At 37.0% G+C, this 27,500-nt stretch overlaps 2 protein-coding genes across 4 annotated transcripts in view; one reads left to right on the forward strand and one right to left on the reverse strand.

Annotated features, from left to right (window-relative positions):
* Positions 1-27,500, reverse strand: part of cfap300 (cilia and flagella associated protein 300) — a 64,944-nt gene that overhangs the window by 14,240 nt on the left and 23,204 nt on the right. Inside the window, exon 1 of one of the 2 annotated variants that reach the window (XM_062023402.1) lies at positions 9,602-9,620. The exons of the other annotated variant lie outside the window; for it this stretch is intronic. The gene's annotated coding sequence lies outside the window, so the exon portion shown is untranslated. Of the gene's footprint in view, positions 1-9,601; positions 9,621-27,500 lie in introns of those variants that run through there. 2 annotated transcript variants of the gene reach the window in all.
* Positions 1-27,500, forward strand: part of ghrhra (growth hormone releasing hormone receptor a) — a 52,316-nt gene that overhangs the window by 1,402 nt on the left and 23,414 nt on the right. For both annotated transcript variants that reach the window (XM_062023396.1, XM_062023397.1), the window contains exons 2-5: positions 9,626-9,734; positions 27,015-27,122; positions 27,275-27,375; positions 27,453-27,500. The exon at positions 27,453-27,500 is cut by the window's right edge and continues 50 nt beyond it. In XM_062023396.1, the coding sequence (XP_061879380.1) occupies positions 9,626-9,734; positions 27,015-27,122; positions 27,275-27,375; positions 27,453-27,500 (366 nt within the window). The remainder of the gene's footprint in view (positions 1-9,625; positions 9,735-27,014; positions 27,123-27,274; positions 27,376-27,452) is intronic.

A 27,500-nucleotide genomic window follows, 5' to 3' on the forward strand; every position in this document is an offset into this window, starting at 1 on the left:
CATGCTGGTGAGTACAGCTGCATGCTGGTGAGTACAGCTGCATGTGTGCATGGTGGTGAGTACAGCTGCATGGTGGTGAGTACAGCTGCATGGTGGTGAGTACAGCTGCATGGTGGTGAGTACAGCTGCATGGTGGTGAGTACAGCTGCATGTGTGCATGGTGGTGAGTACAGCTGCATGGTGGTGAGTACAGCTGCATGGTGGTGAGTACAGCTGCATGGTGGTGAGTACAGCTGCATGGTGGTGAGTACAGCTGCATGGTGGTGAGTACAGCTGCATGTATGCATGCTTCAGTGTGTCTGAAACTCCTTTTGGTGACACTAAAGTGTGCTGTGCTCTCACGACGGACAAGTTGAGAGAAGGAAGGAGACATGCTTACTGTTCTTGTGGCGGGCCGACATGACTAATGTGTTCATTAGCCCGGTGACACTAATTAGAGGTTATTAAGCCGCGTGGCCGTGAAACAACGTCACAGTCATGATACCAATCAGACTTTGAGTCAGCCGGGGAAATGAGCTCAAGTTGATAGATTTGAGATAGACTGAATATGAAGATAAACATGACGGAGCAGCTCAATACGCGAGCAACCAACCAAACGTGCAAGACGTTGACCACCCGAGTCGTACCTCAACTTACAAGCACCTTAACTTACGAGTAGTGTTGTCCCCATACCCATATTTTGGTACTGGTACCAAAATGCATTTCGATACTTTTCTGTACTTGTCGATACTTTTCTAAATAAAGGGGACCACAAAAAATGTCATTATTGGCTTTATTTTAACAAAAAAATGTTAGGGTACATGAAACATATGTTTATTATTGCAAGTTTGTCCTTAAATAAAAGAGTGAACATACAAGACAACTTGTCTTTTGGTAGTAAGTAAGCCAGGGGTGTCAAACATACAGTTCGAGGGTTTTTGATTGATTGATTGAAACTTTTATTAGTAGGTTGCACAGTGAAGTACATATTCCGTACAATTGACCACTAAATGGTAACACCCCAATAAGTTTTTCCACTTGTTTAAGTCGGGGTCCACTTAAATTGATTCATGATACAGATATATACTATCATCATAATACAGTCATCACACAAGATGATCATCAGAGTATATACATTGAATCATTTAGGGGGTTAGGTTTGGTTGATATCATCAGTCATCAACAATTGAGAACAGAGAAATGGACATTGAAACAGTGTAGGTCTGACTTGGTAGGATATGTACAGCAAGTAGTGGACATAGAGAGATCAGAAAGTATAAGAATAAGTATCTACATTTGATTATTTACAATCCGGGGAGGTGGGATGTGGTGGGGGGAGGGTGTTAGTTTAGGGTTGAAGTTGCCTGGAGGTGTTCTTTTAGTGCGCTTTTGAAGGAGGATAGAGATGCCCTTTCTTTTACACCTGTTGGGAGTGGGAAGGAGAATGAGTTAAGACCTTTGTTAGATCGGAATCTGGGTTTAACGTGGTTAGTGGAGTTCCCCCTGGTGTTGTGGTTATGGCGGTCATTTACGTTAAGGAAGTAGTTTGACATGTACTTCGGTATCGGAGGTGTAGCGGATTTTATAGACTAGGCTCAGTGCAAGTTGTTTAACTCTGTCCTCCACCTTGAGCCAGCCCACTTTAGAGAAGTGGGTAGGAGTGAGGTGGGATCTGGGGTGGAGGTCTAGAAGTAACCTGACTAGCTTGTTCTGGGATGTTTGGAGTCTAGATTTGAGGGTTTTGGAGGTGCTAGGGTACCAGGAGGTGCATGCGTAATGGAAAACGAGAGTTCCCGCTAGAATCCTCAAGGTGCTTTTGTTGACCAGAGAGGAGATTCTGTAGAGAAATCTCGTTCGTTGGTTGACCTTTTTGATGACCTTGGTTGCCATTTTATCACAGGATAGATTAGCCTCTAGAATGGAACCTAGGTAGGTGACCTCATCTTTCCTGGTGATAACAATGTCACCAACTTTTATAGTGAAGTCATTGACTTTCTTAAAGGCCTACTGAAATGAATTTTTTTTATTTAAACGGGCATAGCAGATCCATTCTATGTGTCATACTTGATCATTTCGCGATATTGCCATATTTTTGCTGAAAGGATTTAGTAGAGAAAATCGACGATAAAGTTCACAACTTTTGCTCGCTGATAAAAAAAGCCTTGCCTGTAGCGGAAGTAGCGTGACGTCACAGGAGCTAGTATTCCTCACAATTTTCCGTTGTTTACAATGGAGCGAGAGAGATTCGGACCGAGAAAGTGATGATTACCCCATTAATTTGAGCGAGGATGAAAGATTCGTGGACGAGGAACGTTAGAGTGACGGACTAGAATGCAGTGAAATACATATCTTTTTTCGCTCTGACCGTAACTTAGCTACAAGCTGGCTCATTGGATTCCACACTCTCTCCTTTTTCTATTGTGGATCACGGATTTGTATTTTAAACCACCTCGGATACTATATCCTCTTGAAAATGAGAGTCGAGAACGCGAAATGGACATTCACAGTAACTTTCATCTCCACGACAATACATCGGTGACACACTTAGCTACTGAGCTAACGTGAGAGCATCATTCTCAAATGCAGATAGAAACAAAATAAATAAAACCCTGACTGGAAGGATAGACAGAAGACCAACAATACTATTAAACCATGTACATGTAACTACACGGTTAAAAAATCTCAACCTGGTAAGGCTTAACAATGCTGTTGCTAACGACGCTAAGGCTAATTTAGCAACTTAGCAACTGGACCTCACAGAACTATGATAAAACATTAGCGCTCCACCTACGCCAGCCAGCCCTCATCTTCCCATCAACAGCCGTGCTCACCTGCGTTCCAGCGATCAACGGCGTGACGAAGGACTTCATCCGTGGGTTTGGCGGCTAGCATCGGCTAGGCGTAGTAAGTAGTCCTTGTTGTGTTGCTGTAAGTATTGTACTTAGCTGCTAATACACCGATCGATCCCACCTACAACGTTCTTCTTTGCAGCCTCCATTGTTCATTAAACAAATTGCAAAAGATTCACCAACACAGATGTCCAGAATACTGTGGAATTTTGTCGAAGAAAACAAGAGGTTTCTGTATCGGGTTCGACGGGGTTCAACCACTTCCGTGGATTCTGTGACATCACGCGCATAAATCATATCCAAAGGAGTTTTTCAACCGGAAGTGTGGCGGGAAATGTAAAATGTCACTTTATAAGTAAACCCGGCCGTATTGGCATGTGTTGCAATGTTAAGATTTCATCATTGATATATAAACTATCAGACTGTGTGGTCGCTAGTAGTGGCTTTCAGTAGGCCTTTAATGTTGATGTGGGACCCAAACAGGATGGATTCAGTTTTACCCAAGTGTATGGATAGCTCCATGAGGTTTTATCAAAACGCAAACATGTTTTATCCGGCCCGCGGGATGAGTTTGTTAAGTATAAAAATTAACCTGAAGTTTTTGAATGAAAGAAACTGCTGTTCTAAATGTGTCCACTAGATGTCGCAATAGCAATTCTTTGTATCTTTGTAGATGATGCTACATATGTACAAAATAAACCACATGATGTTAGTGCACCAGCCCAGGAAAATTATCAAACTACATAAATAACATCCTGTAAGTTGATTTGGATATCATTTTCTTATCTTGATAGATTGAAAATGAACAGCAATGAGTTGACTGATGAACATGATCACATCATTTATTCAGAAAATATAAATAACGACAAATAAAGATAGAATACTATTAACCACAACATGTAAGTGTAAAAAAACAACAACATTATGATTTGTACATTTTCAGAATGTACTTGTTCTATTTTTGAAACAAAGAAAACAATCTGTAATTGTCTTTATTTTGAAGTTACGGTGTCGTGATTTTACCAGTCCGGCCCACTTGGGAGTAGACTTTTCTCCCAAATGAGTTTGACGCCGCTGTTCTAAATCATATCGGAGCACATCCTCATCACCCAAGAAGTCTTATCATTTCAGAATGCATATTAGTTGTAAATGAGTGGGCAGCAGCAGAGAGAAGGTGAGACACATTCTCCTTTAGTACAATTATATTAGCAACAAATCAAAAGCTGTCTGCACTTTCTCTCCAGTGCTGACCTTGCATTTGCCAGAACTCACCATGTCACTTATGGTAATAAATCAGCACCACTGAATATTATTTGGATTACACAGCCCGTTGAATTAAACATTCTGGGTGGGACAACTTGGTGAAAGGTCAGATTTTAACATATAGAAATATGTTACCAGTGGATTTGAAGTGAATGGACACGCAGAAGTAGTCAGCACCTGTAATAGTATGCACAACATATGCACAGAATAGAATAGAATAGAACAGAATGGACTTTATTGTCATTATATTTGCATATAACGAGATTAAGGACTCCAATTTAAGGTGCGGTAGTGGGAACAAATATGGGGTAAAAATAAATGACACAACAGGTAATAAAGAAAAAAACTAACAATTGAAATAAACAGACTACTAGCCAATACAAATAATAAGCAATCCTGTACAATATACAAAACACTATAGAAATACAAAATACTGTACAATATACAGAACAAGACAAGAGTACCGGAGTAATAAACAACAATCAGTGTGGGACGTATTGCACTCAAAGGGTAATATTGCACAGTAGGGTATTAGGGTAGGATATTGTATAGGGGTGAATTATTATTATAAGTTAGAGTTCAAGATGGTGACAGCTCTGGGAAAGAAGCTGTCTCTGAGCCTGTTTGTTCTGGCTCTGATGCACCTGTAGCGCCTGCCCCATGGTAGCAGGTGGAACAGGTGGAAGGCAGGGTGTGTGCTGTCCTTGGTGATGCTTTTTGCTCTCTGGAGGCAGCGGGAGTTGTGTAAATCCTTCAGGGAGGGGAGGGGGCAGCCCATGATTTTTTGTGCATACTTTATGACCCTCTGAATCGCCTGTTTGTCTGCTTCAGTGCAGCTGGCGTACCACGCTGTTATGCAGTACGTCAGCAGGCTCTCGACTGCCGAGCGATAGGTCACCATCAGCAGGAAGATGAAGGTGCACTTTAGGTGCATTTAGGAACATTAAGGTGTTGCCAATTCATTTTTTTATGCTAATGCTTTTTCATCTGCTAATTTGTGGTTATTTGCTATTGTAGCACAGCCACCTGCTGACTGTAGGTGACTTGGATCCAGCTGTTAGAAAGCTACAAAGTTGCTGTAAATCTTTGGTGTCAGGCCATTTACATGCACCGTGGTTCAAAATGTCAAAAAAAAATGTCTGAACTTCAAAAAAGAGAATTCCTTTTTAGACTGGAGTCGTGAATGTACATTAGACCCGGGCAAGGAGATTTGTACTACAAAGTTCTGCAAGAAAAGTCATATTATATCAGATTGTAATTGGGTTTTTTTACCCTTCACATTCATATTTCCCCGTGTTTGTTGCATTTTTGTTGTGTTTCGTTTGTCGAGGAGGGACGTTCATGTTGTCAATAGTCGGTGTTTTATCCTTCATAGTTAATAGCCTAAATCCCACATTGTTGTTATGTACTTTCTAGGTCTCATTCAGTAGAACATTTCAAATTCCATTCTATTTTTTAAGGCGGTCTGTCATAACGTTTTTAGCTTTCAATCAGACATTATTGTGAGGTTTTGTATTATCCTCCTAAAAATAGGACCCAAGCACACACACACTTTGTACAGCAGAGTTTCACAGCTTAAAAATATGTGTGTGCATATATGTGTGTGTGCATATATATATATATATATATATATATATATATATATATATATATATATATATATATATATATATATATATATATATATATATAGGTGTATATATATATATGTATATATATATATATATAGGTATATATATATATACATATATATATATATATACATATATACATATATATATATATATATATATATAGGTGTATATATATATGTATATATATATATATATAGGTATATATATATATACATATATATATATATATACATATATACATATATATATATATATATACACATATATACCTATATATATATACATATATATATACATACATATATATATATATATATATATACATATATATATATATATATATATATATATATATATATATATATATATATATATATATATATATATATATATATATATATATATATATATATATATATATATATATATACATATATGTATGTGTGGGAAAAAATCACAAGACTATTTAATCTCTACAGGCCTGTTTCATGAGGGGTTTCCTCAATCCTCAGGAGATTTTAATGGAAGCATTCACATACCATGGTTTATATAGGGCACAGAGCGGGTGGGTACAGGCAGGCGTGGGGGCGTGGTGATTGACTCATGTGTTACCTAGGAGGTGTTTCCTTCTGTGACGGCATGCTGATACAATTTCGCTGCGATTGTTGAGGGATGACAACTCTGGACGGTATATGATAAACAGTTTCTCTTTTAAGCATAGGTTGCATCTTTTGTTACCACTGTTGTAAGGTGTGCTGGATGCAAGAATTTGCCATGTTATTGAGTATTCAACATTATTGTCTTTGAGATTCCAAATGTGTTTGCTGAGTTCTGTAGTGTTCCGCAGGCTTTTGCATCTGAAAGAAGCCTTGTGATTGTTCCATCTGGTTTTGAATTCTCCCTCAGTTAATCCTACTTATATGTCGGATGTGTTAATGTCCTTGCGTATTACCTTTAATTGGTAAACAACTGATGATCTCTACCACGGTATCGAGCACTATTTTTTGGATAATCTAATTAAGACATATATATATATATATATATATATATATATATATATATATATATATATATATATATATATATATATATATATATATATATATACATATATATATATACATACATATATATATATATATACATATATATATATATACATATATATATATACATACATATATATATATACATATATATATACATACATACATATATACATACATACATATATATACATACATATATATATATATATATACATATATATATACATATATATACATACATATATATATATATATATATATATATATATATATATATATATATATACATATATATATATATATATATATATACATATATATATATATATATATATACATATATATATATATATACATATATATATATATATATATATATACATATATATATATACATACATATATGTATGTGTGGGAAAAAATCACAAGACTATTTCATCTCTACAGGCCTGTTTCATAAGGGTTTCCTCAATCATCAGGAGAATCTCCTGATGATTGAGGAAACCCTCATGAAACAGGCCTGTAGAGATGAAATAGTCTTGTGATTTTTTCCCACACATACATATTACGCTCTACCACGGTATCAAGCAATATTTTTTTTTTGGATAATCTAATTAAGACATATATATATACATATACCTGTATATATTTATATATATATATATCCATCCATCCATCCATCCATTTTCTACTGCTTATATTGGTATATATTGATTGATTGATTGAGACTTTTATTAGTAGATTGCACAGTACAGTACATATTCCGTACAATTGACCACTAAATGGTAACACCCCAATAAGTTTTTCAACTTGTTTAAGTCGGGGTCCACGTTAATCAATTCATGGTAAATATACATATACATATATATATATATATATATATATATATATATATATATATATATATATATATATATATATATATATATATATATATATATATATATATATATATATATATATATATATATATATATATATATATATATATATATATATATATATACCAGGGGTCAGCAACCCGCGGGTCTCGAGCTGCATGCTCCCTGGACCTCTTTCAGAGATGTGTGAAAATGGAAAAAGATGAAGAAACATTTTTTGTTTGTTTTAATGTATTTTCTGCAGTAGAACAAAAATGACACCAAGCTTCCTAAATGTTATAAATGCCACTCTTTATATTCAACATGCTAATTGTTATAAATGCCACTCTTTATATTCAACATGCTTCACTGAGGAGACCATTTGACAAGTACCGTTTTGTCCTACTAATTTAAGCGATCCTTGAACTCATCGTAGTTTGTTTACATGTACAACTTTCTCCGATGCTGCCACAGAAAGACGTGTTCTATGCCACTCCTTCTTCGTCTCATTTTGTCCACCAAATGTTTTATGCAGTGCGTGAATGCACAAAAGTGAGCTTTGTTGATGTTATTGATTTGTTGGAGTGCTAATCAGGCATATTTGGTCACTGCATGGCTGCAAGCTAATTGATGCTAACATGCTATTTAGGCTAGCTGCATGTACATATTACATCTTTTTGCCTGGTATAAATATTTGCATGACACATTATCTGTATGTAATATTGGCTGCATTTATTATAATTGTTTGTGTGCCATGTCGTTCCAGACCACAGCAAACGTTACCCAGCTTGCAAAGATTGTAATAAATCCATTAGAAGACATTACCTTTAACTTGCACACACACATCTATACCTTTAACTTGCACACACACATCTATACCTTTAACTTGCACACACACATCTATACCTTTAACTTGCACACACACATCTATACCTTTAACTTGCACACACACATCTATACATTTAACTTGCACACACACATCTATACCTTTAACTTGCACACACACACACATGTATACCTTTGGCCATTCTGAACCAGTCATTTCCAGGAGTTATCTCATCCTGTGAGAAGACTCCATTTTACTAATGAGTTCAAATGTTGCAAAAATGTGTAGAATACAAATTAAAATACAACATTTCAACAGAGATTTGCGGCAGCCTTTGATAGTAGGCTAATATAGCTAATATAGACACTTACATCATGTGTTGTCTTCATTATAACACTTATATAAGACTTTTAAAGTCATTTTGATAGTAGGCTAATATAGCTAATATAGACACTTACATCATGTGTTGTCTTCATTATAACACTTATATAAGACTTTTAAAGTCATTTTGATAGTAGGCTAATATAACTAATATAGACACTTACATCATGTGTTGCCTTCATTATAACACTTATATAAGACTTTTAAAGTCATTTTGATAGTAGGCTAATATAGCTAATATAGACACTTACATCATGTGTTGCCTTCATTATAACACTTATATAAGACTTTTCATTTTTTGCGGCTCCAGACAGATTATTTTTTGTATTTTTGGTCCAATATGACTCTTTCAACATTTTGGGTTGCCGACCCCTGACATAGACATATATAGATAGATAGACATACCGGCCCCCAGACACATTTTTTTCTCTAAATGTGGCCCCTGAGTCAAAATAATTGCCCAGGCCTGGGCAATTACTACAACTACTGTCCTGGTGTGCTTAATACCGCATAAAAACTACAACTACTACAACTAATGTCCTGGTGTGCTTAATACCACATAAAAACTACAACTACTACAACTACTGTCCTGGTGTGCTTAATACCGCATAAAAACTACAACTACTACAACTAATGTCCTGGTGTGCTTAATACCACATAAAAACTACAACTACTACAACTACTGTCCTGGTGTGCTTAATACCACATAAAAAACACGGCACTTGACTTCAGGGTATTTCAGTGTTGTGTGTGTGTTTACCGTGTTGTTGTGTCCTCATTTCAGACTGAGGCCATCCATCCGGACTGCGCCATCATTGCTCAGCACCTGAGGGCCCGCCAGGCCTGCGGCTTGGCGAGGTGGAGGGAAGTTCAGAACCAGACCGAGCTCAGAGGTGAGTTCCTTGGGCCTGATGATGACGGCGTCTGCCACGGAAACACTCAAACACAAACCTAGTGACAATGTTTCCAGACCACGATGGGGAATCTCGTTTAACTGTGGATTTCATTCACGAATCGCAAAAAAAGTAATTCTGATTGTTCCCACATGACTAATAAGAAAGTAATGCATGCATTTATGGACAAAAGAAGGGGACGATATGCAGAGGTGGGTAGAGTAGCCAGAAATTGTACCCAAGTAAGAGTACTGTTACTTAAGAGGTGTATTACTCAAGTAAAAGTAAGGAGTAGTCACCCAAATATTTACTTGAGTAAAAGTAAAAAGTATGTTGTGAAAAAACTACTCAAGTACTGAGTAACTGATGAGTAACCTGTTCCTTTAATGATGACGGCAACAAATAATGCACAAAAACATAAAAATAGCAATGAGCAAATTCAGAGCCAGGAATATCTCTTAAGCAACTAAAACAATAATATATATGAAATAATAATACATTAAAATAAAATAAAAAGAAGGCAAATTGAGCCACAATAACTTAACAGCACCATAGGCTCAGTAGGCAGAGTTTACAAAGGAAAATAACAAGTTAGCCTTTACGCAAACCATAAACTGATAGGTGTGGGCTGCACCTGGGAACACACTGATTGGTGTTTCTTTGCATGCGTGTGTGTGTGCATGTGTGTGTGTGTGTGTGTGTGTGTGTGTGTGTGTGTGTGTCTATGAGGCTGCAGTGTGTTAATAAATATCCCCACACTTGGTACATTTGACAGTGATTCATAGCAGGGAAGCTAACATCAGCCTACGGTGACAGCCAAAATATCTACTAACGTTACTTACCATCATGTGCTTCCTCAAATTTGACGTTGAGTTCATGTAAGCTTAAGCTTGTTAATCATGTGACCGCCTGGCTCTGTTTGATTGGTGAAACGCAGGCATGTGATAGATCCTACTTTGAAGGTCTGTCTGACAAAGCAAAACAAACAAAGCGTGCATTAACAGATGGATAAAAATCAGTAGCGAGTAGCGAACTGAATGTAGATAAATGGAGCGGAGTAAAAGTAGCGTTTCTTCTCTATAAATATACTCAAGTAAAAGTCAAAGTATGTTGCATTAAAACTACTCTTAGAAGTACAATTTATCCCAAAAGTTACTCAAGTAGATGTACCGGAGTAAATGATAAATACGTAGTTAGACGGGTCAGTACTGCTCCTCCACCAGTAACTCATTGACTCCTTCAAGTTGAAAATGAGCATCACTATAAAGCTTCAGGGGCAATGAACTTGAACATTTTCTCCACTAATTTGATGTAAACGAGCTCTGATGCCAGCAAACAAAGGACTGACACAAGACTCTGGGCGCACATTTCCGTCTGCGACTCATTATAAAGATAAATGTCGTGTGATGAAGTTTGCTGTCAGAGTGAGTGTGCTTGTGTGTCCACGTGACGACAAACACCCGCAGCACACATTCTGCCAATAAACATCTTGGTTGCCAGTAAAGGCACATATAAAACACCACATTTCTTAATAAATAAAATATTAGCTGTCCCAAAATAGCTATTTCAAGTGTGTTGACAAAAAATATATTTTTTTTGTAAATGTGTAGCTCAGGGGTGTCAAACGTAGGGCCCGAGGGCCCGATCAGGCCCGCAAACAGGTTTTTATCCGGCCCACAGGATGAGTTTGCTGGTTAGAGTGTCCGCCCTGAGATGGGTAGGTTGTGAGTTCAAACCCCGGCCGAGTCATACCAAAGACTATAAAAATGGGAGCCATTACCTCCCTGCTTGGCACTCAGCATCAAGGCTTGGAATTGGGGGTTGAATCACCAAAAAATTATTCCCGGGCGCGGCCACCGCTGCTGCCCACTGCTGCCCACTGCTCCCCTCACCTCCCAGGGGGTGAACAAGGGGATGGGTCGAATGCATAGGACACATTTTGCCATACCTAGTGTGTGTGTGACTATCATTGGAACTTTAACTTTAACTAAGTATAAAAATGAACCTGAAATTTTTGAATGAAATAAACTGCTGTTCTAAATGTGTCCACTAGATGTCGCAATAGCAATTATTTGCATCTTTGTAGATGATGCTACATATGTACAAAATAAACCACATAGATAGTAAATCATTATCGTTAGTGCACCAGTTGAGGAAAATGATCAAACTACATAAATAACATCCTGTAATTTGATTTTGTTATAATTTTCTTATCTTGATAGATTGAAAATGAACACCAATGAGTTGACTGATGAACATTATCACATCATTTATTCAGGAAGCATAAATAATGACAAATAAAGATAGAATACTATTAACCGCAACATGTAAATGTAAAAAAAACCAACAACATTATGATTTGTACATTTTCAGTGCTCGTTCTATTTTTAAACAAAGAAAACCATCTGAAGTTGTCCTTATGTTTAAGTTATCGTGCCGTGATTTTATCAGTCCGGCCCACTTGGGAGTAGATTTTTGTCCATGTGGCCCCCCATCTAAAATGAGTTTGACACCCCTGGTGTAGTTGTTGCTTGTTTGCTTTTGAAGAAGCAGTTCTCCATGAGGTGGTGGGCGTAAACATCGTGAGGTAGGAGTTTTTTTCATTCATGACCAGAGGTGGGTAGAGTAGCCAGAAATTGTACTCAAGTAAGAGTACTGTTACTTTAGAGATGTATTACTCAAGTAAAAGTAAGGAGTAGTCACCCAAATATTGACTTGAGTAAAAGTAAAAAGTATGCTGTGAAAAAACTACTCAAGTACTGAGTAACTGATGAGTAACCCGTTCCTTTAATGATGACGGCAACAAATAATACACAAAAACATTAAAATAGCATTGAGCAAATTCAGAGCCAGGAATATCTCTTAAGCAACTAAAACAATAATATATATTAAATAATAATACATTAACATAAAAAAAATGAAGGCAAATTGAGCCACAATAACTTAACAGCACCATAGGCTCAGTAGGCAGAGATTACAAAGGAAAATAACAAGTTAGCCTTTACGCAAACCATAAACTGATAGGTGTGGGCTGCACCTGGGAACACACTATGCACTTCTGATTGGTGTTTCTATGCATGCGTGTGTGTGTGTGTGTGTGTGTGTGTGTGTGTGTGTGTGTGTGTGTGTGTGTGTGTGTGTCTGTCTATGAGGCTGCAGTGCGTTAATAAATGTCCCCACACTTGGTACATTTGACAGTGATTCATAGCAGGGAAGCTAACATCAGCCTACGGTGACAGACAAAATATCTACTAACGTTACCATGTGCTTCCTCAAATTTGACGTTGAGTTCATGTAAGCTTAAGCTTGTTAATCATGTGACCGCCTGGCTCTGTTTGATTGGTGAAACGGAGTCAAACGTCACCAGTGACTGCATTTGATTGGTGAAACGCAGGCATGTGATAGATCCTACTTTGAAGGTCTGTCTGACAGACCAAAACAAACAAAGCGTGCATTAACAGATGGATAAAAATCAGTAGCGAGTAGCGAGCTGAATGTAGATAAATGGAGCGGAGTACAAGTAGCGTTTCTTCTCTATAAATATACTCAAGTAAAAGTATGTTGCATTAAAACTACTCTTAGAAGTACAATTTGTCCCAAAAGTTACTCAAGTAGATGTAACGGAGTAAATGTAGCGCGTTACTACCCACCTCTGTTCATGACCTTGTAAAAAAGCAACTTAAAAAATGACAGTTTTGAGCCCTCAAAATTGCAACTCTTGAGCACATTTGAGTCAATGACTGAGCTCGTAACTCACAACCCTCAAAACAGCCTTTGGAAATGAATTCAAATGAACGTGCCTGGCTTCTCTACACATCACCATTTGAACAAGTAACATGCCTTTCAAGAAGAAACAAACACTACAAACAACTACCGTCATTTGATGAAATCCATTAGGTAATAATAATGAAGAGCAGACTTTTGTAGGAGTCTCCCACCGGCTCCTTCTCCGTCGTTTAACAATAGGAACTGTTATTGTTGTTTATGTTGCTCAAGGACATATTTGTGTGATGCACCGGAGGTCAGAGTTGAGGGAATTTTTTGGAGTACCAAAGCTAATACTGGAATATCCAGTTTGTAAAGCCAGGAGAATGAACTGAAACACACCAGAGGCAGCTTCTCCGTAGTTTGGAAGTGAATTCATGAACTCATATTATGTTCTACATCTGGTGAATGTTTATATTCATCTTGGAGAAAGCAAACCACCAAGTTGAATTAAATAGTGGTATTTCAGTTTGAGCACATAAATAGAGAAGGCCCCTTAGTTTGATATTCACAGGAGGATTGGATCACTTCTCATAGGAAAGAGGCCCTAATTGGGACTTTGGAATACAAAAGGGATCAGAATCAGAATAGTTTTATTGCCATTGTTTGAGAACGGGTTCACAAACTAGGAATTTTTCTTGGTGCAATGGTGCAACATAAAAGACATATAACACAGAATAGGTAATAACATGAGCTGTAACTGAGCTATCAGATCTTGTTATTGTTCATGTGCCTGATGGCCCAGGGGAAACAAGTGTTCAGGTGGCGGGAGGTGTGGGTCTGGATGGAGCGTAGTCTCCCGCCTGAGGGGAGAGGGGAGAATAGTTTGTGTCCAGGGTGAGAAGAGTCAGCTGTGATCCCACCCACACGCCTCCTGGTCCTGGAGGAGAACAATAGCCCTATCCTTGAGAAGAGACTACCTGTCTTGCTCAAGGCCAACATTTAAGTTATGACTTAAAGCAGTTGTTTTCCAGACACTTACACACAAACTTCTCCTTTTATGGTCAGGATGTGCTCTCCTGACTTAGCACACACACCCAGACAGGAAGGAAGAATATAAAAACTGACAGTTTGACTTCTCCAAGTTAGGAGTGCCTCATTTTTTTTGACCTGACCTCCTCTAGGTGCTGCAGTCCTGTATAATGATGCTTGCTTGTAATAAAGCCACTTTTTGTTCAGCAAAGACCAGAAATACACATCACTGTCATGGATATATGTCCCTCCGTCATTTGGCGTCTTTGGCTGCATGGCTAGCTCTCGCTTCAGTGTGCCGGTCGTTCATGCTTTGAATGTTTGTTTTCTTTCTAAATCTGTGGGTGTCGCCCGCTTATCCTCGGTGCTCTAATTCCTTTTTTCATTGCGATGGTTGGAAGGCATGTTTGAAAACAAACCCAAACACTCGTTACTTAAATGATGCTAGCAACTTTAGCACAACAAAAGCTGGTATGTCCTAAGTTGAGGTACTATACTGTACAGTTAGGAGTAATGCAATCATTGACAGTCTTAGTTCAAACATTAGCATTTAGATGACCTACAAGCCGCTTGGAAGAAAGCCACTAATCCTAAATAAGGTGACATGGAAGTGGCAAAGACGCGCCTTTAAAGCCTGAATTCCATTTCCAACGCCAGTGAGTGGGAGTGGAAAGGAAATCATTTTTGTGACAGGAAATGACACGAGACCCCCAATTGTTGGATTCACAAGGTAAAGGACGTATGGCTTCTCCCTCTGGTGATTACACCTCAACACAAACACGTCAGTCCTCACAAATCTTTTAGTTGCATCATATAAGAGTTTTGGTTGAATCTAAAGCTAGCTTGTGATTTTCTGACTTGAAACCTGAAGCAGCAAATGGAATTACTGACTACAATACTGCGATGAAGACTGCACTGCAAAATGTGACATCTCAGTAAAATGAAATATGTCAAATAAGGGTGATATTTGCTTATTTTCTGTCTGATAAGATCATTCTTCTCACTAAGCAGATTTTATGTTAGAGTTTTTTACTTGTTTTAAGTGTTTTGCTCCTAAATGATCTCAGTAAGATATTACAGCTTGTTGCTGAGATTTGATGAGCTATATTGAGTAAAACATGCTTGGAACTAGAATATCAACTGTTGTGTCATCAACACTCACAAGTAGAAAACTACTTTTTTAAACTCATCATTTCTTATTTCAAGCATGAAATAAACAGCCAAATGGACTTTGCTGTTTTATTTCCAGTGAAACAATAGAAAATATGTACTTTTATAGTAGTACAGTTGGCACAGTACAGTAAACTGACAGCTAATATTCAAACATTTGACTTTTCAAACAATTTTGAACAAAAATAGTTCATGCACATTCAGGTAAATTCTTCAATATTACAATAAAAAAAAATTGGCCGGGGACCAGGCTGTGTATATATATATATATATATATATATATATATATATATACACACTACCGTTCAAAAGTTTGGGGTCACCCAAACAATTTAGTGGAATAGCCTTCATTTCTAAGAAGAAGAATAGACTGTCGAGTTTCAGATGAAAGTTCTCTTTTTCTGGCCATTTTGAGCGTTTAATTGACCCCACAAATGTGATGCTCCAGAAACTCAATCTGCTCAAAGGAAGGTCAGTTTTGTAGCTTCTGTAACGAGCCAAACTGTTTTCAGATGTGTGAACATGATTGCACAAGGGTTTTCTAATCATCAATTAGCCTTCTGAGCCAATGAGCAAACACATTGTACCATTAGAACACTGGAGTGATAGTTGCTGGAAATGGGCCTCTATACACCTATGTAGATATTGCACCAAAAAGCAGACATTTGCAGCTAGAAAAGTCATTTACCACATTAGCAATGTATAGAGTGTATTTCTTTCAAGTTAAGACTCGTTTAAAGTTATCTTCATTGAAAATAAGGACATTTCAATGTGACCCCAAACTTTTGAACGGTAGTATATATATATATATATATATATATATATATATATATATATATATATATATATATATATATATATATATATATATATATATATATATATATATATATATATATATATATATATATATATATATAAATATATAATCCTTGCGCACTAATTGACTGAACGAGCACGCACTTGGCGCAATGATGTCATGTTATCCATGGAAAAATGCATTTTTAGACAATATGATTTGCCTGAGCGGCTAGGAGACCCCGAGAGTAACAAGCGCTTGCCTTGTTGCCTTTCCATTAAGAACAATAAATTAGTTTTTAGTATAAGTTTGCTGGTTTGAAGAAATGTAATGCCGAGTGCATATCATTATGTCAAGATAATGGCACTAGCATTTACTTCATTTAAGAATATTTTTCAACATATTGAGCAATAAAGTCTCTTTTTTTTCTACCAAGAAAAGTGCACTTGTTATTAGTGAGAATATACTTATTTTAAGCTATTTTGGGGTTCATTGAGGTTAGCTCATTTTACTTGTTTTGGAAAGTCTTGACAAGCCAAATTTTCTTGTTCTTTGGCAGATAATTTTGCTTAGTTCAAATAAAATACCACTCATTTTTGTATTTTTTTTATTGTTTTTGAACACTGACTTTTTGCAGTGCACATGTTGAAGTATTTGTTAATTATTTGTAAATCAACAAATGTGAAAAAGATATATTACAGCCAGTCTGCTTGGTGAGAAGAATGATCTTATCAGACAGAAAATAAGCAAATATCAGCCTTATTTGAGATATTTCATCTTACATAGATTTCACTTTTTGCAGTGTGTGTATAAATACAATATAATATCAAATATAACAACTAAAAATACAATAATCAAAATTCCCAATATAATTATAAAGTAATTGATAATTCACAATATAGATAATCAATGGTACTAAGAAGTCACACACATCATTTAAAAAAAAGATTTGGTTGATATTTTTTCCAAATGGCAACAAACTCCCTGTGATAAAAGCAGGTCTGCCAGGTGGAGGTGATAAAAGACTGAGTGCATCATAAAAAGTGTGAAGCACCACAATTCATACGTAGCGAGACAGCGACTTCAATAAGAAAAGAGTCAGCAAAAAATGAGCCACAAATCTGCGCAGTTTGATTGAAGTCCGACTGACGTTACATCAGACAACTTCCATTCCTCCCTGAATAATTTCACGTTTCTTTCTGACAGGAAGCCTCGGAGGCAGCTTGGCTTCCGTGCACACTCCTGCTTGACTTCATGCGCTGCAGGTCACATGACTCACTGTGATGGAGCACCCACGTGCTCATGACGACCTTCTACTGCTCACTCTTTAAATACAGAGGCTTCTCGGTTACATCTGGTACTAAATAGGGATGATGTTCGAAACCGGTTCTCCCGGTTGTTCGATAAGAAAAGAACCGTTCGATAAGAAAAGAACCGATTCCATGGACTCAAATCCCTTTTTGAGAACTGGTTCCCGTTATCGAGGCCACTATAGTAAAGAAAAAGAGTTGGTTCTTTATTCGAATCCCTGGGAACAAATTCTGTCCCACAAGAAATGCCCTGTGGGACATCACAGGAAATGACGTAGCTCAGTCTAATGACTGAGCTACGTCATTTCCTATGATGTCAGACAAGCAGCAAAAATAATGGACCGGAAAAAACGCCTCAAGGCCTGGCTATTCACCTGTAGTGATCACAGAGACAGCTTGTTTTTGTGTTACTGTATATATTAGTTTTTCTGAAAAATCCCACTTAATATAATTTGGGTAACAACAGTCAATATTTTTTTTAAATTTTTTTTTAGGGGGGTAACAGTCAATATTTATTTATTTATTTTATTCTTATAAAATAAAAGTGAGCTTTTGTTAAACCAAATATTGTGTTATTTTCCATATACAACAACCTATCTGGATTCGATAAGAGAATCGATAAGGAATCGGTTCGATAAGAGGATTCGATAATAGGCTCGAACTCGATAGTTTCTTATTAAACATCATCCCTGGTACTAAAGAACGATAAGTGCGACTGGTCCCGATAAAACTGCATTGTCCTCTCTCAGTTACAACAAAGTAGTGAAGACCACTACCGATTTTGAATCCAGAGCTCACAAACTTCATAAAGAGCCCCTAAAAACTCAAAGAAGAACATTGAAAATCCCTTTGACCTTTTATCTCAGCTACTTCCCACATCTTGAGATCCATAGTCTTGAAAACCCATAGGGCTTTTGTCTGAAATAGATTCATTAATACCTAAAATAGTTTGTGAACTTATTGCAACTTACCATATTTTTTGACATTTTAGTTTAAAAGAAATCCACTAATAAAATGCATTAAAAATGGGGTAATAATAGTAAAATAGAATAGAATAGAGTTTTATTTGTCATTATTACAGTGAACAGGTTCAAAGAACAACGGAATTGGAGCAGATCCCCTAAGGTGCATACACAATCATTTAGTAATATAAATAGTAAAAAAAAGATTAAAAAAGAAGATATGTATCTATATATATATATATGTACAGCAGGGGTCACCAACGCTGTGCCCGCGGGCACCAGGTAGCCCGTAAGGACCAGATGAGTAGCCCGCTGGCCTGTTCTAAAAATAGCTCAAATAGCAGCACTTACCAGTGAGCTGCCTCTATTTTTAAAATTTTATTTATTTACTAGCAAGCTGGTCTCGCTTTGCCCGACATTTTAATTCTAAGAGAGACAAAACTCAAATAGAATTTGAAAATCCAAGAAAATATTTTAAAGACTCGGTCTTCACTTGTTTAAATAATTTCATAATTTTTTTTACTTTGCTTCTTATAACTTTCAGCAAGAAAATTTTAGAGAAAAAAATACAACCTTAAAAATTATTTTAGGATTTTTAAACACATATACCTTTTTACCTTTTAAATTCCTTCCTCTTCTTTCCTGACAATTCAAATCAATGTTCAAGTAAACTTATTTTTTTTATTGTAAAGAATAATAAATACATTTTAATTTAATTCTTAATTTTAGCTTCTGTTCTTTCGACGAAGAATATTTGTGAAATATTTCTTCAAACTTATTATGATTAAAATTCCAAAAAATTATTCTGGCAAATCTAGAAAATCTGTAGAATCAAATTTAAATCTTATTTCAAAGTCTTTTGAATTTCTTTTAAAACATTTTTTCTGGAAAATCTTTGTCTTTGTTAGAAATATAGCTTGGTCCAATTTGTTATATATTCTAACAAAGTGCAGATTGGATTTTAACCTATTTAAAACATGTCATCAAAATTCTAAAATTAATCTTAATCAGGAAAAATGACTAATGATGTTCCATTAATTCTTTTTTCAATTTTTTCAAAAACATTCAAATGAGCTAGTTTTTCTCTTCTTTTTTTTGGTTGAATTTTGAATTTTAAAGAGTCGAAATTGAAGATAAACTATGTTTCAAAATGTAATTGTCATTTTTTTCATGTTTTCTCCTCTTTTAAACAGTTCAATTAAGTGTAAATATCATTAATTATTAATAATAACATAGAGTTAAAGGTAAATTGAGCAAATTGGCTATTTCTGGCAATTTATTTAAGTGTGTATCAAACTGGTAGCCCTTGGCATTAATCACTACCCAAGAAGTAGCTCTTGGTTCAAAAAGGTTGGTGACCCCTGATGTACAGTATATACCCACACACATGCATATATCCATACATATGCACATAAATACATATAACATTATTGCACATTATAGTTGGAAAAAATGAAAAGACATGACCCATGAGGACATGACGGACACATTGTGCTCACTCAGGCCTGTTTAATGCTTCTATGGCTCTTGGGTAAAAACTGTTTTTTAGTCTGTTTGTGCCCGCTATTAGCACCCTATAGCGTCTGCCCGAGGGTAGCAGTTCTATACGGCAAAAAGTGAAATCTAAGTAAGATGAAATATCTCAAATAAGGGTGATATTTGCTTATTCTCTGTCTGATAAGATCATTCTTCTCACTAAGCAGATTTGATGTTAGAGTGTTTTACTTGTTTTAAGTGTTTTGCTCCTAAATGATGTCAGTAAGATATTACAGCTTGTTGCTGAGATTTGATGACCTATATTGAGTACAACCAGGGCCGGCCCGTGGCATAGGCCGTATAGGCAAATGCTAAGGGCGCCGTCCATCAGGGGGCGCCACGCCAGTGCCACAAATGTTGGAGGGAAAAAAAAAAAAAGTTGGTACTATTATTTCTAAATACAAAAAATAATCCCACGTTAATTAAAATGCAAAGTAAAGCCTATTTAATAGAAATATTATTTGTTACAACATTACGCCCCCCCCCTCGCCCCGCACGGTGCGCCCCCTCTCTTCCAGTATCATGACTATTTTTGGACTCACCACGTCAAAAAATCAACACAAGATGTCAAAACGGCCAAAACTGTCAGGTGCCCAGGGAAGAAAAAAGAGAAAAGAGGAGGAGGAGAAACGAGAAAAAGACAGAGGTAGCAGGTAGGTAACGTTAGCCTACATGAAATGATTTGTCTGTTACAGAATGTGATAGTAACCTGGCTTTTTAGCATTAAGCTAATGCTACATGATTCGGCAATTGCTAATCAATAAATAGCTAGTTCTGTTTTAACGTCGGGTTAATATTGTGGAGGGGGCTAAATTGTTATGGAAAATAATAATGTAACGTTAGGTAATTACAGTACTCCCACCTTACATTCCTCAGGGACATTTGTATTAGATCTTTTAAGTAGGTGTTTTTTGTTGACATTGTTATTGCCTTCTGGTTAGCTAATGTTTGCCCTGCAGGTAATAGTCACTTTTCCATCCCTTTATATATTAGGTATAGTTGTAAGCCTAGTTGTTAAAGTGCACATCATTAATGTTAATTAAGCAATATCACATGAGAGGGAATGCTGTTTTTTAATTTGAGCACTGCTGTGATTCGGTTAAAGATAATCATAACATAACATTCTCATATAATATGTTAATTTGCTTTCTTTAAGTAAAAAAAAAGGTCAAATACAAAGCTATTCGGTTTCTTGTGAGTATATACACTTCACTGCCGATGTGGGGGGGGCGCCACCTAAAATCTTGCCTAGGGCGCCAGATTGGTTAGGGCCAGGCCTGAGTAAAACATGCTTGAAACTAGAATATCAAGTGTTGCAAAGCTGTGTCATCAACACTCACAAGTATAAAACTACTTTTTTAAAGTCATCATTTCTTATTTCAAGCATGAACAAAAAAAAAATCATGACTTTGACACAATTGTGCCTCATAATTAAAACAGATGACAGCCAAATGGACTTTGCTGTTTTATTTCCAATGAAACAATAGAAAACAGGTACTCATATAGTAGTACAGTTGGCACAGAACAGTAAACTGACAGTTCATATTTCAACATTTAACATTTCAAACCATTTTGAACAGAAATAGTTCATGCACATTCAGGTAAATTCCTCCAAATTCCAATTAAAAATTTTTTGTCCGGAGGCCGGGCTGTATATATGCGCACTAATTGACTGAAAGAGCACGCACTTGGCGCGATGATGTCATGTTATCCATGGAAAAATGCATTTTTAGACAATATGATTTGCCTGAGCGGCTAGGAGACCCCGAGAGTAACAAGCGCTTGCCTTGTTGCCTTTCCATTAAGAACAATAAACTAGTTTTTAGTATAAGTTTGCTGGTTTCAAGAAATGTAATATCATTATGTCAAGATAATGGCACTAGCATTTACTTCATTTAAGAATATTTTTCAACATATTGAGCAAAAAGGTCTCTTTTTTCTCTACCAAGAAAAGTGCACTTGTTATTAGTGAGAATATACTTATTTTAAGCTATTTTGGGGTTCATTGAGGTTAGCTCATTTGACTTGTTTTGGAAAGTCTTGACAAGCCAAATTTTCTTGTTCTATTGGCAGATAATTTTGCTTAGTTCAAATAAAATACCCCTCATTTTTGTATTTTTTGTTCTTGTTTTTGAACACTGACTTCTTGCAGAGTAGGTGTCAGTGCCCGGGGTGGGATGGCTCTTTCAGGATGCTAATATTCACTGTTAGAAGCGGGCCTCTGTGAGAAATGCTGGTTAGTTCATTAGTTGATTAGTTAGTTCAAATCAATTGTGTTCTTGTTTTTATGGAGACCAACAACTCCTGGTTCCTGTTTCCTCCGGATTGAACATGCTGTGCTTTTATTGGAATGAAATCATTCTATTTTTGAGGTGTGCCGCCCTCCCTCCTCCAACCTTTTCTATTACAGTCACTTTCTCTTTTTTCTACCTTTCTCTGCTCCAAGATCCTTGTTTACTGTCACCGTGTCTCTTTAGACCACCACGTCCTCCTTGAAGTGACTCTTATGTAAGACAGTCTTGGAAAAGTGGGACAGTTGGTGGAAAATCTTTCCAGATTTGACATAAAGCAAACGCCTGACAAGCTCCTTTTAGCAGCGAGTGCAGAAGGAGAGGAAGTCTCGTGATGAAGTGGACACATTTTTATGGAACAATACTTCAATACTTGCAATACTTTTCATTCCCTTGACCAAACCGGGCAAGAAAAATACAAATAAATGACAAATATTCACTGAAAAATGCAAGAAAATGTTGAAAAATTGTAAACAACTAAATTTAAAATATTGGTACTACAAAAGCCAAAACAAGTGAAGTTGGCACGTTTTGTATTTTGTACATAAAAAGAGAATACAACAAATCCTTTTCAACTTATATTCAATTGAATAGACTGAAAAGACAAGATATTTCATGTTCACACGGAGAAACTTCTTTTTTTTTTGGCAAATAATCGTTAACTTAGAATGTAATGGCAGCGACACATTGCAAAAAAGGCCTTTTTACCAGTGTGTTACATGGCCTTTCCTTTGAACAACACTCAGTAAAGGTTTGGGAAGTGAGGAGACACATTTTGGAAGTGGAATTCTTTCCCATTCTTGCTTGATGTACAGCTTAAGTTGTTCAACAGTCTCCCTTCTCATATTTTAGCCTGCACACATTTTCAATGTCTGGACTACAGGCAGGCCAGTCTAGTACCCACACTCTTTTACTATGAAGCCACGTTGATGTAACACGTGGCTTGGCATTGTCTTGCTGAAATAAGCAGGGGCGTCCATGATAACAACATATGTTGCTCCAAAAGCTGTATGTACCTTTCAGCATTAATGGTGCCTTCACAGATGTGTAAGTTACCCATGTCTTGGCCACTAATACACCCCCATACCATCACACATGCTGCCTTTTACACTTTCACCCTAGAAAAGTCCGGATGGTTCTTTTCCTCTTGGGTCCGGAGGACACGACATCCACAGTTTCCAAAAACAATTTGAAATGTGGACTCGTAAGACCACAGAACACTTTTCTACTTTGTATCAGTCCATCTTAGATGAGCTCAGGCCCAGCGAAGCTGGCGGCGTTTCTGGGTGTTGTTGATAAATGGCTTTCACTTTGCATAGGAGAGTTTTAACTTGCACTTACAGATGTAGCAACCAACTGTAGTTACTGACAGTGGGTTTCTGAAGTGTTCCTGAGCCCATGTGGTGATATCCTTTACACACTGATGTCGCTTTTTGATGCAAGGGATCCAAGGTGTGTAATATCATGGCTTACGTGCAGTGATTTCTGCAGATTCTCTGAACCTTTTGATGATATTACGGAGCGTAGATGGTGAAATCCCTAAATTCCTTGCAATAGCTGGTTGAGAAATGTTGTTCTTAAACTGTTCAACAATTTGCTCAGGCATTTGTTGACAAAGTGGTGACCCTCGCCCCGTCCTTGTTTGTGAATGACTGAGCATTTCATGGAAGCTGCTTTTATACCCAATCATGGCACCCACCTGTTCCCAATTAGCCTGTTCACCTGTGGGATGTTCCAAATAAGTCTTTGATGAGCATTCCTCAACTTTCTCACTCTTTTTTGCCACTTGTGCCAGCTTTTTTGAAACATGTTGCAGGCATCAAATTCCAAATGAGCTAATATTTGCAAAAAATAACAAAGTTTCTCAGTGTGAACATGAAATATCTTGTCTTTGCAGTCTATTCAATTGAATATAAGTTGAAAAGGATTTGTTGTATTCTCCTTTTAATTACCATTTACACAACGTGACAACTTCACTGCTTTTGGGGTTTGTATGATTTGGTATAAAGATTATAATTAGTGCTGTAAAATGATTACATTTTAAAAAAAAAATCAAATTAATCACATGTTTGCATTTTAATCGCAGTAAATTACTTAAGTGCATAATTTATATGAATTTTCAAAATATGTTGCTGCATTCATCTTTCTGTCTATCCCGACCATCTTCATCCGGGATGTCTCTGCACATTGTTGCATTCATCTTTGCCTCTATCCTGACCATCTTCATCCGGGATGTCTCTGCACATTGTTGCATTCATCTTTCCGTCTATCCTGATCATCTTCATCCGGGATGTCTCTGCACATTGTTGCATTCATCTTTCCCTCTATCCCGACCATCTTCATCCGGGATGTCTCTGCACATTGCTGCATTCATCTTTCCCTCTATCCAGACCATCTTCATCGGGGATGTCTCTGCACATTGCTGCATTCATCTTTCCGTCTATCCCGACCATCTTCACCCGGGATGTCTCTGCGCATTGCTGCATTCATCTTTCCCTCTATCCAGACCATCTTCATCGGGGATGTCTCTGCACATTGCTGCATTCATCTTTCCGTCTATCCCGACCATCTTCACCCGGGATGTCTCTGCACATTGCTGCATTCATCTTTCCCTCTATCCTGACCATCTCCGAGTTCCTGCCTCTCACCCAACCTGATGGAGCTTGAGAGGTGCTGCAAAGAGGAACGGGCGAAACTGCCCAAAGAAAGGTGTGCCAAGTTTTTGGCATGGTTTTCAAAAAGACTTGAGGCTGTAATTGCTGCCCAAGGTGCATCAACAAAGTATTGAGCAAAGGCTGTGAATACTTATGTACATGTGATCCCTTAGTTTTTTTTTAATCTTCAATACATTTAAAAAAAAAAACTTTTGACATTGTCATTATGGGGTATTGTCTGTAGAATTTTGAGGACAAAAATGAATGTATTCCATTTAGGGATGATGTTTGATAAGAAATTATCGAGTTCGAGCCCATTATCGAATCCTCTTATCAAACCGATTCCTTATCTATTCTCTTATCAAATCCAGATATGTTGTTGTATATGGAAAAAAACACAATATTTGGTTTAACAAAAGCTCACTTTTATTTTATAAGAAAAAAATTAAAATAAAATAAATAAATAAATATTGACTGTTACCCCCCTAAAAAAATAAAATAAATAAATATTGACCATTGTTACCCAAAGTATATTAAGTGGGATTTTTCAGAAAAACAAATATATACAGTAACACAAAAACAACCTGTCTCTGTGATCACTATAGGTGTATAAATAATAATATAGTGTTAAATAAAATCAGTCCCTTGGGCACAAAACTGAAAATAATACAGCTCTCCAAAAAGTGCACTTCTGCTGCTATTGGAACATACTAACTACACACACAGGCAGACAGCTAACAAACAATCCAAGACGTCTAATGAAGTTCCAAAGCAGATTAATCCATTTAGGCTGTTTATTGTTGTTGATCTTGCTTTGTCTTTTCCTATCTTTACTTTTGTCTTGCACTGGACTGTTATTTTTATTTTTTTTTTTTGAAATACACACAATGACAAATGTATAAGCTATGTGATTCAATTAACATACTGAAATGTAATACACAATATGTCAATATTAGCTTCACACAAATATACAGTACTATCATCAAACAAATACTTCTGAGTGTTGAAACTATTTCGATGGTGGAAATACACGACTGGGAGCCATTTTAAGTCCTCAAAACATCCATTGAAACAATGCACAAAAATAAACATCTTACTATCAATTTCAACCACTTTCCACCTTAATATTGAGTTACATAAACAAGTTAAACAGTTTACTTACAGACTTATCTTTTCCAAGGCTTGTAAGAGCTAACACAACTTGTCTACTTCTCAATTGTCTCATGAACTGAACTGACATCGTCAACCCGGAAGTGCCCAAACTAATGACGCGTAGTATTTTCATATCGCCACAAGGTGTCAGTAAGAGTCTACAATCAAATGGGCATAACATTGCCCATTTGGGATTCGAATAAAAAAACAACTCTTTTTCTTTACTATAGTGGCTTCGATAACGGGAACCGGTTCTCAAAAAGGGATTCGAGTCCATGGAATCGGTTCTTTTCTTATCGAACAACCGGGAGAATCGGTTTCGAACATCATCCCTAAATCCATTTTAGAATAAAGCTGTAACATAACAAAATGTGGAAAAAGCTGTGAATACTTTCCAGCTTGTCATTTAAATGTGTCACTGACCTCTATAGAATATTGCAATATATCGCTGCATCACAATCCTGTATCATGTGGTGAAGTCCTACAAGTTTGCACACTTAGAGGAGGTATAGATTGACACAATGTAGCATATTAGTGACTGGACTGAATGTGAGCCTTAGAAAAAGGACACTTTTCAGACTGTAAAGGCATTTTCCAGCAAAAGTTGAGCCCTAAGTGTTGTTGTTGTGAACAGAGGAGAAAACAAATCCAGTGTGTTGGTGCTTGCAGGGTGTAAAACGGAATGGGACAACGTTGGATGCTGGAGGACAGCCGACGTGGGTCAGGTGGCCAACGTGTCGTGCTCTGACGTCTTCCAGCATTTCTCCAGCAGCCAAGGTTGGTTCCGAGTGGCCGCGTCCATCAATAATGATGATGATTGGACGGATGGTTGAGGTTTATGTTCTGCACGCCCTCGCTAACTTTTACGATGCCATCCGTCATACTTTTATTTCCAATAGCTTGTCCATGTCCTGTGTGTGTGTGTGCAGGGTTTGTTTACAGGAACTGCACTGCAGACGGCTGGTCGGACATGTATCCGCCCTACGAGGAGGTCTGTGTCTTCAGTGACGACGGCGAGCCCGAATCGGAGGTGTTGACTCACGCTGGGTTAGGATTAAGGCCCAATTCAGGGCGCCTCACTCACGTTGTGTCGCTCTCTGCCTGCAGACCAAATATCTCTACACCTTCAGACAAGTCTACACTGTCGGCTACGCC

Source organism: Entelurus aequoreus, linkage group LG16, assembly GCF_033978785.1.
Source record: "Entelurus aequoreus isolate RoL-2023_Sb linkage group LG16, RoL_Eaeq_v1.1, whole genome shotgun sequence".
Classification (NCBI taxonomy): domain Eukaryota; kingdom Metazoa; phylum Chordata; class Actinopteri; order Syngnathiformes; family Syngnathidae; genus Entelurus; species Entelurus aequoreus.